At 42.6% G+C, this 16,635-nt stretch overlaps 2 protein-coding genes across 5 annotated transcripts in view; one reads left to right on the forward strand and one right to left on the reverse strand.

Annotated features, from left to right (window-relative positions):
- AOPEP (aminopeptidase O (putative)) overlaps positions 1-16,635 on the reverse strand; it is a 175,551-nt gene that overhangs the window by 153,611 nt on the left and 5,305 nt on the right. The window contains exons 1-2 of one of the 4 annotated variants that reach the window (XM_072359395.1): positions 10,879-10,936; positions 4,261-4,285 (exon numbers count right to left, since the gene is read on the reverse strand). The gene's annotated coding sequence lies outside the window, so the exon portion shown is untranslated. Of the gene's footprint in view, positions 1-4,123; positions 4,286-10,878; positions 10,937-11,043; positions 11,198-16,635 lie in introns of those variants that run through there. The other 3 variants (XM_072359393.1, XM_072359394.1, XM_072359396.1) reach the window with 3 other exon arrangements.
- LOC140264552 (DNA topoisomerase 2-beta-like) overlaps positions 13,477-16,635 on the forward strand; it is a 34,030-nt gene continuing 30,871 nt past the window's right edge. The window contains 3 exon segments of the mRNA XM_072360406.1: positions 13,477-13,690; positions 15,165-15,246; positions 15,874-15,955. Of these exon segments, the coding sequence (XP_072216507.1) occupies positions 13,477-13,690; positions 15,165-15,246; positions 15,874-15,955 (378 nt within the window).

Consider the following 16,635-nt stretch of genomic DNA (forward strand, 5'->3'; position numbering starts at 1 on the left):
ATTAGTAAGTACCCAAAAATAGCAAAGTACTATACACCTAACACCCATGAAAAGCAAGAGCGTTAAACTACACACAGGGAGCTATATTAAAACATGTGTATGTGCAATATGATTTTAGCAAGTTATATTTTATTCACATTAAAGTGGATTTTCATTAGACAGCTGCATTCTACTTCTGTCACATTTGGCTTTTCCTACCCATGTCACCCAAACTCTTGATATAAAATTAGATCACACTCCTGGTGTGAGATGTGACAGTAAAGCCATGGAAGAACATTCATATCTAGCAGTTATATCAATAACTAATTCTTAAAAGTGTCACCAAAAGCATACAAAAATTTATCCTAAGATTACATGTATATTTGTATCTTATACTGTTTTCAAAAGGCAACTTCACATAGGAGTTATCTTTGGAAACTTGGAAGCAGAAATGCTGAGAGCTGTTCTGAAAGCAATGCCTCCAGTTTCATAACACTGGTCCACAATAGCAGAGTTGGATTCTGGCAGTAGAGTTGAACCTTCCCACCAATGTTCCATTACATGTTGTTGCCTTGTGACAGACGGCAGCAGATGGGCAGTCTGTGAATATGGCATCTGAAGTGGAAGTGCATATGAAGCAAGGATATGCCACTGAATTCCTCCATGCTGAAAAAATGGCACCCAGTGACATTCTTTGATGCTTGCCCATTGAGTGTTTTTGGAGATCAAACAGTGGATGTGAGTGCAGTGAGGCAGTGGGCTACCTGCACTGGTACAGATGTTTAGGAATGCAGCACACAGGCTTTCATTCATTGCTGGCATAGTTAATAGTGGTGACTGTTCTGAAAAGTAGTTTTGGAGCTGACAATTTTTATCTATGAAATAGTGCTACTTTCAGCTTTGTATCTTTTACACTTTACATCAAAATAACCAGGAGGCATTACTTTTGGAGTGACCTATGTATCCTATTTTGCAGATATAAATACACTTCATAATATAGTGAATTACATAGATAATATTTTTAAAACAAAAGCCACCACCTTTTTATTTAGTATATCTGTTTGGTTGGGGTTTCGTTTTGTTTTGTTGTTTGTTTGTTTTGCGTTACTGAACTGAGCAACTAAATGAAAAACTGATTAGAAAGATCAAATAAAGAATGAGAACAGACATTGTTTAAACAAGAGAACAAATAAATCATTGCTCTTTTGCTTTAGGGTCAAGTTAAGAAGAGATTTGCAGACTAAATGGTGTGTGCATATGTATCACCCTTTCTGAAGCTAATTTATTTTTCAAATAGTTTTATCATAGAATCATAGAATGGCCTGGGTTGAAAAAGACCATAATGATCATCTAGTTTCAACCTGCCTGCTATGTGCAGGGTCACCAACCACCAGACCACATCCAGCCTGGCCTTGAATGCGTCCAATGATGGGGTACCCACAGCCTCCTTGGGCAACCTGTTCCAGTGCGCCACCACACTCTGTGAAAAACTTCCTCTAACCTAAACTTGCCCTGTCTCAGTTTAAAACCATTCCCCCTTGTCCTACCGCTATCCACCCTTGTAAACTGCTGTTTCCTCTCCTGTTTATACACTCCCTTCAAGTACTGGAAGGCCACAATGAGCCTTCTCCAAGCTAAACAAGCCCAGTTCCCACAACTTTTCTTCATAGGAGAGGTGCTCCAGCCTTCTGATCATCTTAGTGGCCCTCCTCTGGATCTGTTCCAAGTGCTCCACACCTTCATGTTTAAATTATATTTTACCACTGTACTATTACAGTGATCTTCCACACAGAATTAAGAATGGCAACTTTAAAATATCAGTTGCTTTTAACCAAGCACTTGTAGATGTCTAAGCAATATTACTGGCATACATAAAACTTTTTAAAAACTCCCTTAAGAATCTTTTTAGAAGCGCCCTAAGACATCTTTATTTAACTATGTGGCAGATTTTCAGTATGTTTACTGAGATATAGAGATAATACAGAATCACAGAATCACAGAATGACCCGGGTTGGAAGGGACCTCAAGGATCATGTAGTTCCAACCCCCCTGCCTAGCAGGGCCACCAAACATATGCCTTTACTAGATCAGGTTGCCCAGAGCCCCGTCCAACCTGGTCTTGAACACCTCCAAGGACGGGGCATCCACAACCTCCCTGGGCAGCCTGTTCCAGGACCTAACCACTCTCCTAGTAAAGAACTTCCCCCTAACATCCAACCTAAATCTTCCCTCTTTTAACTTAAAACCATTTCCCCTAGTCCTGCTATTGTCAGCCCTTTCGAAGAGTTTACTCCCCTCCTGGGAGTAAGTTCCCTTCAGGTATTGAAAGGCTGCAATGAGGTCACCCCGCAACCTACTCTTCTCCAGGCTGAACAAACCCAACTCCCTCAGCCTGTCCTCATAGGGGAGGTGCTCCAGCCCCCTGATCATCTTCGTGGCCCTCCTCTGGACCCTTTCCAAAATCTCCATATCTTTTTTGTACTGAGGGCTCCACACCTGGACACAGTACTCCAGATGGGGCCTCACAAGAGCAGAGTAGAGAGGGAAATATCTTGTATGAGGGTATCGAGATTGGCACACTAAATGTCTGCTTAGGATCCAAGGGATTAGAAAAATGGAGAAATAAACACAGAAACATATGCACAGTAACGTTTATTACTCCTTCCCATGACTAAAAAGATATGAAGCAGAATTAGCAGAATTACTGATTAACACTAATACACAAAAGACTGAGAAGAAAATGATCCTTAAAGATATTTCTGAGGGGAGTGGGAAGAGGATGAAGTCAGTTATTACCTCAGTAATAAATTATTCAGTAATAAATTTGTGAACAAAAAAGGCTATGAAATAGTTATATTTTTTAATACTATTTTACTTTTATCTGCTATATTAATAAGAAATTTAATGATAAAACAACATTGTTGATTTTGGTTTGTTGGTGTTTTTTGTTCTTGTTATTTTTTAATACAGCATTTGCAACACAAAAACAAACAGGTAATCCAGGAAAAATATTTAAAGGCATACATATGATAGTCACCTGAGAAGAAAGACAATTATAATGTTCCATTTGGGCCACTTTACATAAGAATTTAACCTGATATGAAACAAACAGGTCCACTGGTTTAAACATTTTAATGCTAATTTTACTAAATTAAAGTGCATGTATAAATGTTTGTATTTCAAACAAAATGGATACCTAGTCAGTACAGATGTGTGCAGCTTATTAGATATTAAATTTAAATCATCTAGGGAGAATGTCTCAGTTCTATACAAGAAAAGGCAAGAATGAACTGTTTACTTGGCTCAAACAGATAGGCTATTATTTAAAAAAAAAAATAAAAAAAAAATCAAGACAGTTAATGACTACATATCAAGCTTCTGTTGCAAATGAACTAGAAAATGACAGAGACGTCATGTTAAAGCACAACAAAAATCAAGATTAAAAAAAAAAACAACAAAACAAAACAAGTAAAAATTAATAAAGGAACAATGCACTTCAGCAAAAGTGGATTACACAGTATCAGATATAGCAGAGAATTGTTATTTTAGTTCCTTGGAAAGGACACTGTAAAAACCTGCAAGAGAACATGAAAAAAGGTACACATAGGTAGTAGTAGCGTCACATTTATGTAAACACTAGTAATAGGTTACTAGCTAACCTATTAACCTTAACTTTGCTTTCAATCAGTATAATGATTTCAATAATATTGTAAAAAAATATATACTGGTACTATGTTTAAAGTCTAGCATCTAAGCAGACTTCCCCTCATTGGTCCAGCATCTAAAAAATATACATATATATCTGTCAGATGATAGAAGTGAAATAAACAAAAGTGCAACAATGAAACATGCTTGTAAACCCTAGTTCACCTCTTTACTTAATAATAATGCCTTTCACAGACATGTCATAATTTAGGTTTAAAAATTAGGTAGCAAACAATGATTTAATTCATCCTTTTATTCCAGTAGAAACAAAATGCATCTTCTGTTATTTCTGTAATCAGTTATTCCCAAAAATGAACAAAAATAAAAGTACAAATATTCAAGCAAAACGTTCCAAACTACAAGTGCAAAAATACAGCTTATCAAAACTTGAAGCAAAATCAGTATGAGTTGCAACATTATGCAAATTTGGAAGTTGGACCTGCATACTCGACAGCATTCTCCATTAATTTTCTTTCTGATTAACTGAATGTGAATTCTGATGAAGTGCGACCAACTTGATTCTCAAACAGGGTACAATCATGGAACCCACTCAGAGTTCTTCAATACTTTCCTTACTTCCATCAAGAGAAGGAGTAGGAATCTGAAAGATATGAAGGAAAATTGGGCTTAAAAGATAAAAAGGAAAAAAAAATAATCAAAGAAAACCTGACTCTGCTAGCTACATGTTATGTTAGATGGACAGACTTACCTATGTATTCATATACAGTGTCATCTTTCAGATGCTGATATTATGGAATACACTTGTATGCATTCAGCTAGAACTACATCAAAGCATGCAGGTTTCACTGGTTTTATCGTTTTATCACCTTCCTACTGAACTACTCTATTGTATTTTATGACCAGGTTATGCAATACATTCATAACTAAACTTCTATTACCATTCTCTTTTATTCTTCATTCCCAAGTTAGCAGAATAAATTGCAACTATGGTTCTCACGTAACACAAAAAACATACTTTCTCAACTGCTGAAGCAATATCCTTGCTGATCCTTTTGGAAGTCCTCTGCACATATCCAAGCTTTCCAATTACATGCAAATAGTAGACCTTTTCCTACTGTTTCCTGAAGACGCAGCTCTGAGTTTGTATTCATTAAATTTGATACAACCTTTTCTTCCCACCTTATGCACATATCAAGGTGCCTCCATCTGATTATAAAAATGAGAGGGGAGATTCTTTGATATACTCAGATAGATGATGGAAGGCGGATTGGCTATCACCTCCACCAATTCCCTCAGCAATCTCCGGTGAATCTCATCCAGCCCCATGGACTTGTGGCAGTCCAGCTGGAGTAGTAAGTCTCTGACTGTTTCTACCAGCATCACAGGGGCTTTAGTCTGCTCTGCAGCCAAGACTACCAGGTCAGAGTGTGGAGTACCCTGAGGATAACTGGTCTGATCTTTAAGGACAGACGTAAAGAAGGCATTCAGGACCTCTGCCTTTTCCTTACCCTCAGTGGTCACATTTCCAGCCTCATCCAGTAAACAGTGGATATTCTCCTTTGTCCTTCTCTTACTGTTGATGTATTTGAAAAGAGTTTCTTGCTCCTTTTTACCCCAGAGGACAGACTGAGTTCAAGCTGGGCTTTTGCCTTTCTGAAAAAACAACTTCTCTGTATTCCTTCTGAGTTGCCTGTCCCTTCTTCCGTGGGAGGTAGATTCTCTTTTTCTCCTGGAGCCTCAAGAACAGCTCCCTATTCATCTATGCCGGTCTTCTTTCCCGCTGACTCATTTTGCAGCTCAGGGGGACAGCCTGCTCCTGAGCCCTTAAGACTTCCTTCTTGAAGAGCAACCAGCCATCCTTGATCCTTTTACTCTCTAAGACTGAATCCCAGGGGACTTCCCCTACTAGTCTCTTGAATAATTCCAAGTCCACCCTCTGGAAGTCCAAGGTAGCAGTTTTGCTGCTCCCACTCCTGGCTCCACCAAGAATTGAGAACTCTACCATTTCGTGGCCACTGTGTCCAAGACAGCCGCCAACCTCCACATCTCCCAACAAACCTTCTCTGTTTGTGAACAGCAGGTCTAGTGGGGCAGCTCCTCGTGTAGGTTCTCTCATCAGCTGCATCAGAAAATTATCCTCCATACACTCCAGAAACCTCCTAGCCTGCTTCTTCCACACTGTGCTGTATTCTCAGCATATGCCAGGGAAGTTGAAATCCCCCATGAGGACAAGGGCTGGCAATCTCACAGCTTCTGCCAGCTGCTCATTGAACACCTCATCTGTCTCTTCATCCTGGTTCGGCAGTCTGTAGCATACACCCACCAAGACGTCTCCCTTGTTAGTCCCTCCCCTGATCTTCACCCATAGGGATTCAAACTTAGCATCCCCAGCCACAAGCTCAGTAACATCAAAGCACTCTCTAACATAGATAGCCACACTGCCACCCGTTCTTCCTTGTTTATCCTTCCCAAAGATTTGGTCGCCATCCATTGCAGCAGTCCAGTCATGGGAACAGTCCCACCATGATTCTGTAATCACAACTAGGTCACAATTAGCATGCTGCACGATGGCTTCCAACTCTTCTTGTTTTTTGCCCGTGCTGCATGCACTGGTGTAGATGCACTTCAGCTGAGCCCCTCACCTCACCCCTAATCCCATTACCGCTCCCCCAGGCTCATCTCTAGTGGGCCTGGCTTTAACCCCTTCCCATTCATATCCAGTTTAAAGCCCTCTCTACAAGTTCTGCCAGCTCCTGGGCAAGGATCCATTTCTCCCTTTAAGAAAGGTGATACCCATTGGCAGACCTCAGGCCAGGTGCCAAGTAGACCATCCCATGATCAAAAAACCCAAAATTCTTGTGTTTGCATCAGCCTCTCAGCCATGTGTTTATAAGATGGGCTTTCCTGGTTGTCTCAGTGTTCTTCCCTGCCACTGCAGGAATAAAGGCAAATACTACTTGTATGTCTGCTCCATCAACTAACCCCCCCAGTACACTAAAATCATTTTTTATAGTTCTCAGGCTTCTGTCAGTGACCTCATCACTTCTGACCTGAACTACCAATAGAGGATAACAACCAGAGGGGCGGATCTGACTAGGAAGTTTCCTAGAAATAACCCTGACCTGGGCCCCAGGGAAGCAGCACACCTCTCTACAGGTAGAGGCAGGCCAACATATTGGGCCCTCTGTTCCTCTTAGAAGGAAATCACCTATGATTCCTCCTTTCTTTACTGGAAGATGCAGTCTTTAAGCACAGAGCTGACCGCATCATGTTAAAAAAGCTTGGAGGAGGCAGTCTTCCCACCTCATCCTCAGCCACCTCACTCTCCAGTTTCAATGCTTCAAACCTATTACATAGAGCCACCTAAAAAACCAAGGTAGGTTGGGATGGGGGTTTCCCAAGCTGCCGTGCTGGGGCCCACTGCCACTCCTCCTCTCCTCTCAAGTTGTCTCTCTTGGTTTGACTATGGCAAGGGAGAGAGTCCACCACAGTTTGGGGGGTACGATCTCCGTGTCTTTCTTGTTTAGAGGCACACCACTAGTCAATCTCCTGCTCGCACTCTCTGATAGTTCTTAATCTCTCTACTTCCTCCCTAAACTCCACCACCAGACTGAGCAGCTTGTCCACCTGCTTGTATCTCATGCAGGTGGCATCCTTCCCATCCATTGCCCATCTTCAGGGATGGGGCATCCACAGCTTCTCAGGCAGCCTAAGCCAGTGCCTCGCTGCTCTGAGTAAAAAATTTCTTCCTCATGTCTAACCTAAATTTCTCCTCTTTCGGTTTAAAGTCATTCCCCCTTGTGCTATTAGTCAGATCATGTAAAAAGTCAGTTCCCTCCTGCTTACAAGCTCCCTTCAAGTACTGGAAGGTCGCGGTGAGGTCTCCCCAGAGCCATTCTTCTCCAAAATAAACGAGCCAAGCTCCTTCAACCTCCCCTTCTAGTTAACACACTTCAGTGAAAGAGAAGCGCAAAACAATATTTCCTAAGTCTTCAAGGCAAAACATATGACTATGCCAAATATGGAATCTCTTTTGTAAATGATGTGAGATACCTCTTATCTCAAAGCACAACTGTAGCTGTTAAGTTTCATATATTTCCAAACTCTGAGAGAGCACAAATTAATGAAAGAAAGGTCTGCATGACAGAAAAGTCAAGAGAATTACAGTATTTTAATTGGGCAAAATCAGTTGCACAAATGTTGCTTATACACAAACACCACCACAAGTAGCAGGCAATCACCTCAAGACAGAGGCCATTTCTAAATCAGATTTTGTGTTTACTGTACAGCACACCAACTCACTCCCTGAAATAATAGACATTTAAAGCAATTAAACAGAAATAATAGAAATAGGTGCCTAAAAGCTAAGGACCATCAGACAAACCCTGGCAGTTTATGCCACATCTGTTTGAAGAGATGTCTAAAGAAAACATCAACAGAGATGAGTACCCTTACGCTCACATATCCCAGGCCTCAGCCTGGCTCACTGTGGCCTCACCAGTAGCTGGAGCTAACATTCTGGGCTGCAAATAAGCATCTCTGAAAAACTGGCATCAACTTGTTTGTATTATGTATGCCTCATATTCTCCAAAAGGTGTAGAAAGTATTTCAGCACCATACCTCCCTTGCATGCCCCAGGCCAATATCCAGGTGCTACACATTTAAATAAGCCCTAAATCTATTTTGAAAAGTTCTAATGGAAGTTTCTTCCAAATCCAGTTTTATAAATATCTTACGTAACATAATACTTAAAGATCTTACCCAGAAGTCAATCCTGAACACTGGCATCAACAGTAATTTTACTCTGTAAATATTAATATATATATAGTTCAAAGTAATTTTGAACTTGATTTTCTTCCAAGTACCTAACACAACTAACTAAGCCTTTTTAAGGCTGACAGGAGCTCCTTCATAGTTGAAAGCAAGGTTAAGACAACCTTACAGAAGGACTTGCTACTGTAAACTTTTCCATAGAAAAGAGTTTGAGAACTTCAGAGATAGTCACGAGAAAAATCAGTACACGTGGGAATGAGACTCTGAAGTGATAGTTTAATTCTGTTAACTGCTGCTCTTTCTCAGTCAGTGAACTATAGCTGCAATGAGTAGCCACAAGTTACAAGTAGAGGAAGCTGTTCCCCGTGAGTTGAAACTACAAGAAAATATATATATATATATATATATATATACTCCAGTTCAAATAAGATTTGAAAATCAGAAAGGTTCCTTCACAAGAATACCCACTCCCAAAGACAAAACACAAACTTGTTCAATGCTCGAGGCAGAAGCACAACTTATTTACAGAAGATGAGCTAGAAAGAGCATCCCAATATTTCCTGCAAACACTCTGAGCCTTCATCCAGCTCCCTGAACTACAGCAGTAACCAAATATCTACACTGTTAAGCAAAGCCCAAACATACATGTAAACATTCCACCAGTACCTACCCATAAATCTGCAACGTTTTGAAAGAATCTGCATTTTGAAAGAACCCATTTCTGTATGGATTATGTTTTTGATTTTTATCTTTAAAAATGATTTGAAGGACAGTCCTAAGGAACCTACTGAGCCCATGTTTGAGCTAGGGCATGGACCAGATGGTGTTGAGGCCCCTTTTAAACCTCAGAGATGGCAAGGTTCTATGGAGATGCTGATGAGCATTACAGAGGTGCAAAATTATCTTGGATTTTATTTCTACTCTATACACGCAAGAAAAAGGATCTGCTTTTCCAAAGACAGGCCATGCAAATGAAAATGTGTCCAAATTAGACTTGTGCTGTAATATGGTATGACTGTTCCTAACACAATGCAGCTGCCATTTATAAATACCACCTACAACATGAAAGATTGATTGTTATGTTTCAAAAATCTGGAAAATAATCTTCTCTTCCCAATGTTGACACTCACAGACCAGTCCTGTAACTCAGCATGACCTGTAAAACTCAACTGTATCGTGAGTGAAGGAAATAATACACACAACTACATGGGTTGCTCCAAAAGTAATTCCTCCTATTTTATTATGCAGGCCCATGACATCACTGGCAGATGATGGTGGTATGGCAGTAGAGGCTGAGCATTCCCACCAATATTCTGCCACGTTTTGCTGCCGTGCAACAGATGGCAGCATATGGGTAGTGTGACAAAATGGCATCTGACATGGAAGTGCCTATTAAACAAACAAAAAAAGCATCAATGAATTCCTCCATACAGAAGAAAAATCACCCACTAACATTCATTGATGCTTGTTGAACATTTACAGAGACCAAGTCTGGACATAAGCACAGTGGTGGGAGGTGTGTTACATAAGCAGCAACAGCAGGTCACCCCTGCTGGTGCATATTTTCATAAATGCAACATAAAATCATTAAAGCTGAAAAAGCCAACTAAGATTATCTAGTCTAACTGTCCACCTATTAGCGTACTGCCCACTAAGCCATGTTCCTCAGCACCACATCTACACGTTTCAGCTCTTGTTCATCACTGGCAAAAATGCATAACTAATGGTAGTGACAATGCTGAAATAGAGCACGTTGTAGCTGACAATTCGTTCTATCAGTGTTATTCTGTTTTTTGTTGTCATTTCCATGCAAATAAGAAGGAGGCATTACTTTTAAACTGATTTACATAACACAAAAACCTTCAGATAAATTACAAAATACCATTTATTAAGATACGAGTTTTACCTTCCATGTTTCCAAGCATTAGAAGAAGCCAGTGAACAGAACCTGTTAATCACCTCAAGAGCTTTAATATAATCACATGTCAAGTTCTTTCAGGAAGTTACACTTAACAGCAAAGTCTTACAAGGGCATGGACTCAAGATGCATAAACAGCTTTTAACGAGAACAGCAAATAAAGTCAATAACAGCAAAAGCCTAGAGCTTACTGCTGACTGCATATCGTTTCTTACTGTGCATTTACACTGCTCTCCTGTTTACTGTAGACAAGTTTACTCAAGAAGCTGAGGCGGCAACTTAGCCTTCCAGACTTCCAGCAGCGCCTTGCGCAGACCGACCCATCAGCAGGCTGTGGGACAAGGTCTGCGGCCCCACGGAGCGGGGTTCGGACCCCGGCAGAGCACCGCGCTACTCCCGCAGCGAGGGCACCGGACAGAGGGCTGACAGCGAAGGAAGGTCGGAACACGCGGGACAGACAATTGCTAACAACCGCTATCAACACACCCCCTTACCTCCCCCTGCCGAGAGCTTGACTGCCCGACAACCGCAGTTCTACCTACCAGGCTTTCCACGGAGTGCACGCCGCCATCCAGCCCAGCTGCGGCGCACATGAATGACGTTGTGCACGTCACCCCCACTGCCCCCTCCCCCCCAGGTCCCGCCTATGGATACTCAGGCAGTCCTGGAGGGCCGTGGTGTTCGTTGTAGGGCGCGGTGTCACTTACGTCTGGGGTCCGAGCGTTGTGGGTTCTGCTGACAGATTTAACCCAGCTGCATCCTTCAGACTCGTACACCTTGGCATGGGGGCAGAGGAGTGTCTGCAGCATGGTGTTCGGTCTGTGTGGCCCCGCAATGGTGCCTCCACGTTGCCATCCTGTTCTGAAACAAATGAGTCAAACAAAATGGTCCTCAGAATTCTGCACTTTGCAAGCCATTGCAAATTTAAAAAGTACATTTGTCTTTAGCAGTTCATTTGTCTTTGGAATTATAATCCTTTGCTTTAATTCTAGATGTCTGAAAAACTCTGATGCATCAGTATTTTTGCGCTCACATGCTGCAACATAGTGCCGTTAAAATGCTACACCACTTCCTGCACCACCAAATGTTGGGTTCCAAACTGTGTGTGGATATAGTCAGTGAATTTCTCTAGCTCTTTTAGGTGTCCCTGTGCCATCTTCATTTCAATCCTCTTAAAACCTTTAGTCTTCACATTTTGTCCGCATCATTTTGAAGTTATTACCGCCTCTTTCAGGAAAGTTCCTAAGTCCTAATTCTCTACTGGTACAGCTTACATAGCTTCACTTTCCTCAGTAGAGTTGTGCCAAAAATGTGCCTCTCTGAGGTATTTCAGAAGTTTCACTCCTACTGTAGGCTTACAGTTTTAATCACAGCCACTCAAAGAGCACCCTCCTGCAATGCCTGATACAAACAAATAAGAATAACATGCTTGTTATCAGCAGACCACGCTCTGTTTAAGGTTGAATTCTCCACTCCCAAGGGATAAGCAATAAAGTAAAAGAATAGAAACTTTCAGACAGCTGATGGCAGATTGCAACCTCAGGACTGCCTGGTTACTTGTACCTCTCTTTGCAATCATGCTAGGATGACAGGATGGAGAAGTTTACTTTTTTACACATTAAGACAGAGCACTATCATTACTCTTCAAGGTAGCAAAAATCCCACTGGCATCAGCAGGTACATATGTATACTTATTTATTTTCACATAACAGATTTAGCTAGATTCTTCATTCTGTCATTTAGTGGCTAAGTTCCTGCAGTAATTCATAATTGATTAACTGTTCTCACAGATACCTTGCTTCTGTCTCAGAGCCCACAGGATGTTGGAGCTGTTAGCTGGCTGCTGAAAAAGCCAGTATGCTTATAGCAGGCAAATTATTTTGTCACTTCTGTCTGCAAAAGGAATAATCCCTAAAAATATCTAGCAATGTCAGCACTGAATCAACTCTACAGCCTAGGAGAGGTAAGCAGCCATCAGCTGTTAAAATCAAGACCACAGAAGGTCTTAGAAATACTTCATTTATATTTGCAGGGTTTAATTATATGACTCTTTCTGCTTTGGGACCTACTTGGAGCTATCCCATGGGCTAGGGTGTTAGAAGGTAAGGGTACCCGTGAGATCTGGTCAGCATTTAAACAACACTTCTTCCAAGCTCAGGATCAGTGTGACCCTATGAGTAAGAAATCAGGGAAGGGTGGCAGGAGGTCTGTATGGAGGAGCAAGGAGCTCATGCATAAACTCAAAGGGAAGAAGAAGATCCATGAAATGTGGAAAAAGGATCTGACCACTTGAGAAGAATATAAGGAGGCTGTCAGGGCCTGCAGGGATGTAATAGGAAGGCTAAAGCCTGCCTGGAATGAATCTGGTGAAGGAGATAAAGGGTATGAAGAAAGTCTTCTTTTCAGTATATCAACAGTAAAAGGAAGACTAGGGAAAATATGGGCCCCCTAATAAATGAGGGGGTGTTCTGGCAACAGCAGATGCCAAGAAGATGAAGACCTTCTTTGCAAAGACATAACTGAAAACACTCCCACTCAGGAATCCTGAACCCTGGTGAGAAAGTCTGGGGAATGAAAGGCTTTGCTTTGTGAGGGAAGAGATGGTCTGAGAGCTTCTTGGCAACAGCAGGGTAAATCCACGGGCCCCATTGGGTTGCATCCAAGTGGGCTGAGGGAGCTGAGGTGACTGCCAAATTACTCTCTATCATCTTTGAGAGGTCTTGGAGAATGGGAGAGGTGTCTGAAGACTGGAGGGTAGCCAATGGCACTCTGGTCTTCAAAAAGGGCAAGAAGGAGGATCTGGGAAACTGCAGGCCTGCCCATCTCACCTCTTTCCCTGGAAAGGTGATGGAACAGCTTGTTCTAGATGCCATCTCCAAGCAACTGGAAGAGAAGAAGGTCATCAGCATGAATTCACCAGGGAGAGGTCATGCTCAACCAACCTGGTGGCCTTCTATGATTTCGGAGCTGGATGGGTGGATGGGTGGAGAGCAGTGGATGTAGTCTGACTTGATTTCAGCAAGGCATTTGATTCTGTCTCCCACCACATTCTCAGAATGAAGATGAACAAGTGTGGGATAGATGGGTGAATGGTGAGGTGGGTTGAGAACTGGCTGACTGGTCAAGCTCAGAGGGTTGTGATGGGCAGTGTGGAGTCCAGTTGGAGGCCTATATCCACTGATGTTCTCCAGAGGCTGGTGTTGGGTCTGATCTTGTTCAACATCTTCATCAATGACCTTGATGAGGGGATAGTGTCCACCCTCATCAAGTCTGCTGATGATAAAAAGCTGGGAGGAATGGCTGACACACCAGAAGGCTACATTGCCATTCAGCAAGACCTGGAAAGGCTGGAAAGTTGGTCAGAGTGGAACCAGATGAGGTTTAACAAGAGCAAGTGTAGAGTCTTGCACCTGGGGACGAGTAACTGCATGTACCACTACAGGTTGGGGGATGACCTGCTGGAGAGCAGCTCTGTGCAGAGAAGGACCTGGGGGTCCTGGTGGACAACAGGTTGGCTATGAGCCAGCAGTGTGCCCTGGTGGAAAAGAAGGCCAATGACATCCTGGAGTGCATTAACAGGAGTGTGTCAAGCAGGTCAAGAGAGGTGGTCCTCCCCCTCTGTACTGCCCTGTTGAGGCCTCACCTCAACAAAAAGACAGGGATCTCCTGGCAAGAGTCCAGCAGAGGGCTACAAAGATGATAAAGGACCTGAAAAACCTCTCATGAGCAAAGGATGAGTGACCCGGTATAGGCTGGGGGAAGACCTGCTGGAGAGGAGCTCTGCTGAGAGGGACCTGGGCGTCCTGGTGGACAACAGGTTGGCCATGAGCCAGCAGTGCGCCCTTGTAGCCAAAAAGGCCAATGGCATACTGGGGTGCATTAAAAAGAGCGTGTCCAGCAGGTCGAGTGAGGTGATCCTCCCCCTCTACTCTGCCCTGGTGAGGCCTCATCTGGAATACTGTGTCCAGTTCTGGGCTCCCCAGTACAAAAAAGACAGAGATCTCTTAGAAAGAGTCCAGCAGAGGGCCACAAAGATGGTGAAGGGCCTGGAGCATCTCCCCTATGAGGAGAGACTTAGGGAACTGGGTCTGTTTAGCCTTGAGAAAAAAAGGCTGAGAGGGCATTTGATCCAGGTTTATAAATACCTGAAGTGTGGGAGCCATAGTGGCGAGGCTGGTCTGTTTTCAGTAGTGCGTGGGGACAGGACTAGGGAAATGGGCTGAAACTTCAGCATAGGAAGTTCTGCACGAATGTGCGCAAGAACTTCTTTACAGTGAGGGTGACGGAGCACTGGAACAGGCTGCCCAGGGAGGTGGTGGAGTCTCCTTCTCTGGAGATATTCAAGACACGCCTGGACGTCTACCTGTGTGACCTGGTGCAGGGAGCCTGCTTTGGCAGGGGGGTTGGACTCGATGATCTCTAGAGGTCCCTTCCAACCCCTACAATTCTGTGATTCTGTGACCTGGGGCTGTTCATCCTTGAGAAAAGACTGAGAGGGGATCTGATCAATGTCTACAAATATCTAAGGTGTGGGAGGCAAAGGGGTGAGTGCAGACTCTTCAGTAGTGTGTGGTGATAGGACAAGAGGAAACAGTCTCAAACTGAAGCATAGGAAGAACTTCACAGTAAAGGTGACAGAGCACTTTAACAGGTTGCCCAGAGTAATTGTGGAGTCTCCTTCTCTGGAGATAGTTAAGACCCGTCTGGACACCTACTTATGCAACCTGGTCTAGGGAACCTGCTTAGGCAGTGAGGTTGGACTAAATGATCTCTAGAGGTCTCTTCCAGCCTTTACGATTCTGTGATTCTGTTATTCACATTTTCTCAGCCTGCAGGTGCCCTGTCTTCCTGGTGATGCCAATCTATGAAGTAGGGGCGAAGCGAATGGAAACATCTCCCCAGATTGTCAGGTATCAAAAAAAAAATAATAATAATAACCATTGAAATAAGGGTTTGAAGCTAATTTCCAGAGTAAGTGCCTTAACCACAGCTTGGCAAAGACAGATTCTCCTTTTCTTTAACTCCATGGACATTTAATTACTGAGGAATTTGCAAACAGATTTCTCTCTCCCAAAGCAGGTGCCAGTATTCTTGAATTACACTAAAAGAAATGCAAATACCATCTTTTGTGCAAATGTTACATTCCTATTGGACAGGGTGCAATGCTCAGGAAAACTGAGAAGAATGTATTTAGAGAATCCTAAGCAGAAGGATTTGGTTTAGTTTTAGGTATATCTGTTTGGAGCAATGCAGCACTTAAAATACACTGCTTTGGTGCTTGAAACTTAAGTGGATTCATTGACTGCTGCTTGGCACTTCTTCAAATTAGCTGTTGATACAACTGCCAAATTTGAGCATTCTTCTATCTCAAGTGACACAAGAAAATTGTTTACTGAATGTTTAGGTCTTATTGTGCTTGTTAGAGAGATCAGCTCATTGAGAACCTTTCCAGCTAGTATTCAAAAGCAATCTCCAAAAGCAATAATGTAAAGAAAGAATGTAAGTAAACATATGCATAATTCAATATATTACTTCAGGCCTATGAGCATTAGTAATATCAAGTGGCTTGCCACTAGCAAGCTGAAAGAGAAGGTTCAGGAGCACATGGAATGCCACAGGGTAGGAATAAAAGTAAGCACACAAGGATCTCAAAGTATATTATAATTTGACAGGATAAAAAGCTTCTGAAACATAGCTGTGGGGAGGAGAGTGGCTGTGGGTAGTGGCCAGTGATGTTTTAATTTCCCCAGCTTCCCATGTGTCAGAAAGAAATACAATTGCAGTCCTGAAGTCTGTGGGTTGGCCAGTACAAATGAGTATCACTCATGTTCTAGAGACCTCTCAGTGTGCATCCTACATTTTTTAGTCAAGAAGATCAGGAAAATCAGCGCCTAGACAATTGATGGCACCTGGGGCCAGTTGGACAAAGGCTGCCTAGACGTGATTGCTTGTCTGTCTTCCCCACTGACAGCCTTCACCCACCTCTGCCAACTGCATCTGTCCCATTGCCTAGAAGCCCCAGAAGCAAACCGACATCTGTGATTGCAGATGGGGTAACTTTTCCAGACAACACCAAAAAAGTGTATAGGGTTCATTTCTGAAATTGAGCTCAGTTCCCTCCATCATTTTACTCAAAATTGACGAGAATATTTGTACAGAGCTGGTGAGGACACATGTGGGAGAGCCTCACAGAGCAACTTATGTAAAGACCCATATTTCTTTTAGGTCATGAAGCATTATCCCAGTATTTAGGTAACATACACTCCTGTCTGAATGTAAAGTAACTTGGCATGAAACTG

The sequence above is a fragment of the Excalfactoria chinensis genome, chromosome Z (assembly GCF_039878825.1).
Source record: "Excalfactoria chinensis isolate bCotChi1 chromosome Z, bCotChi1.hap2, whole genome shotgun sequence".
NCBI classification, from domain to species: Eukaryota; Metazoa; Chordata; class Aves; order Galliformes; family Phasianidae; genus Excalfactoria; species Excalfactoria chinensis.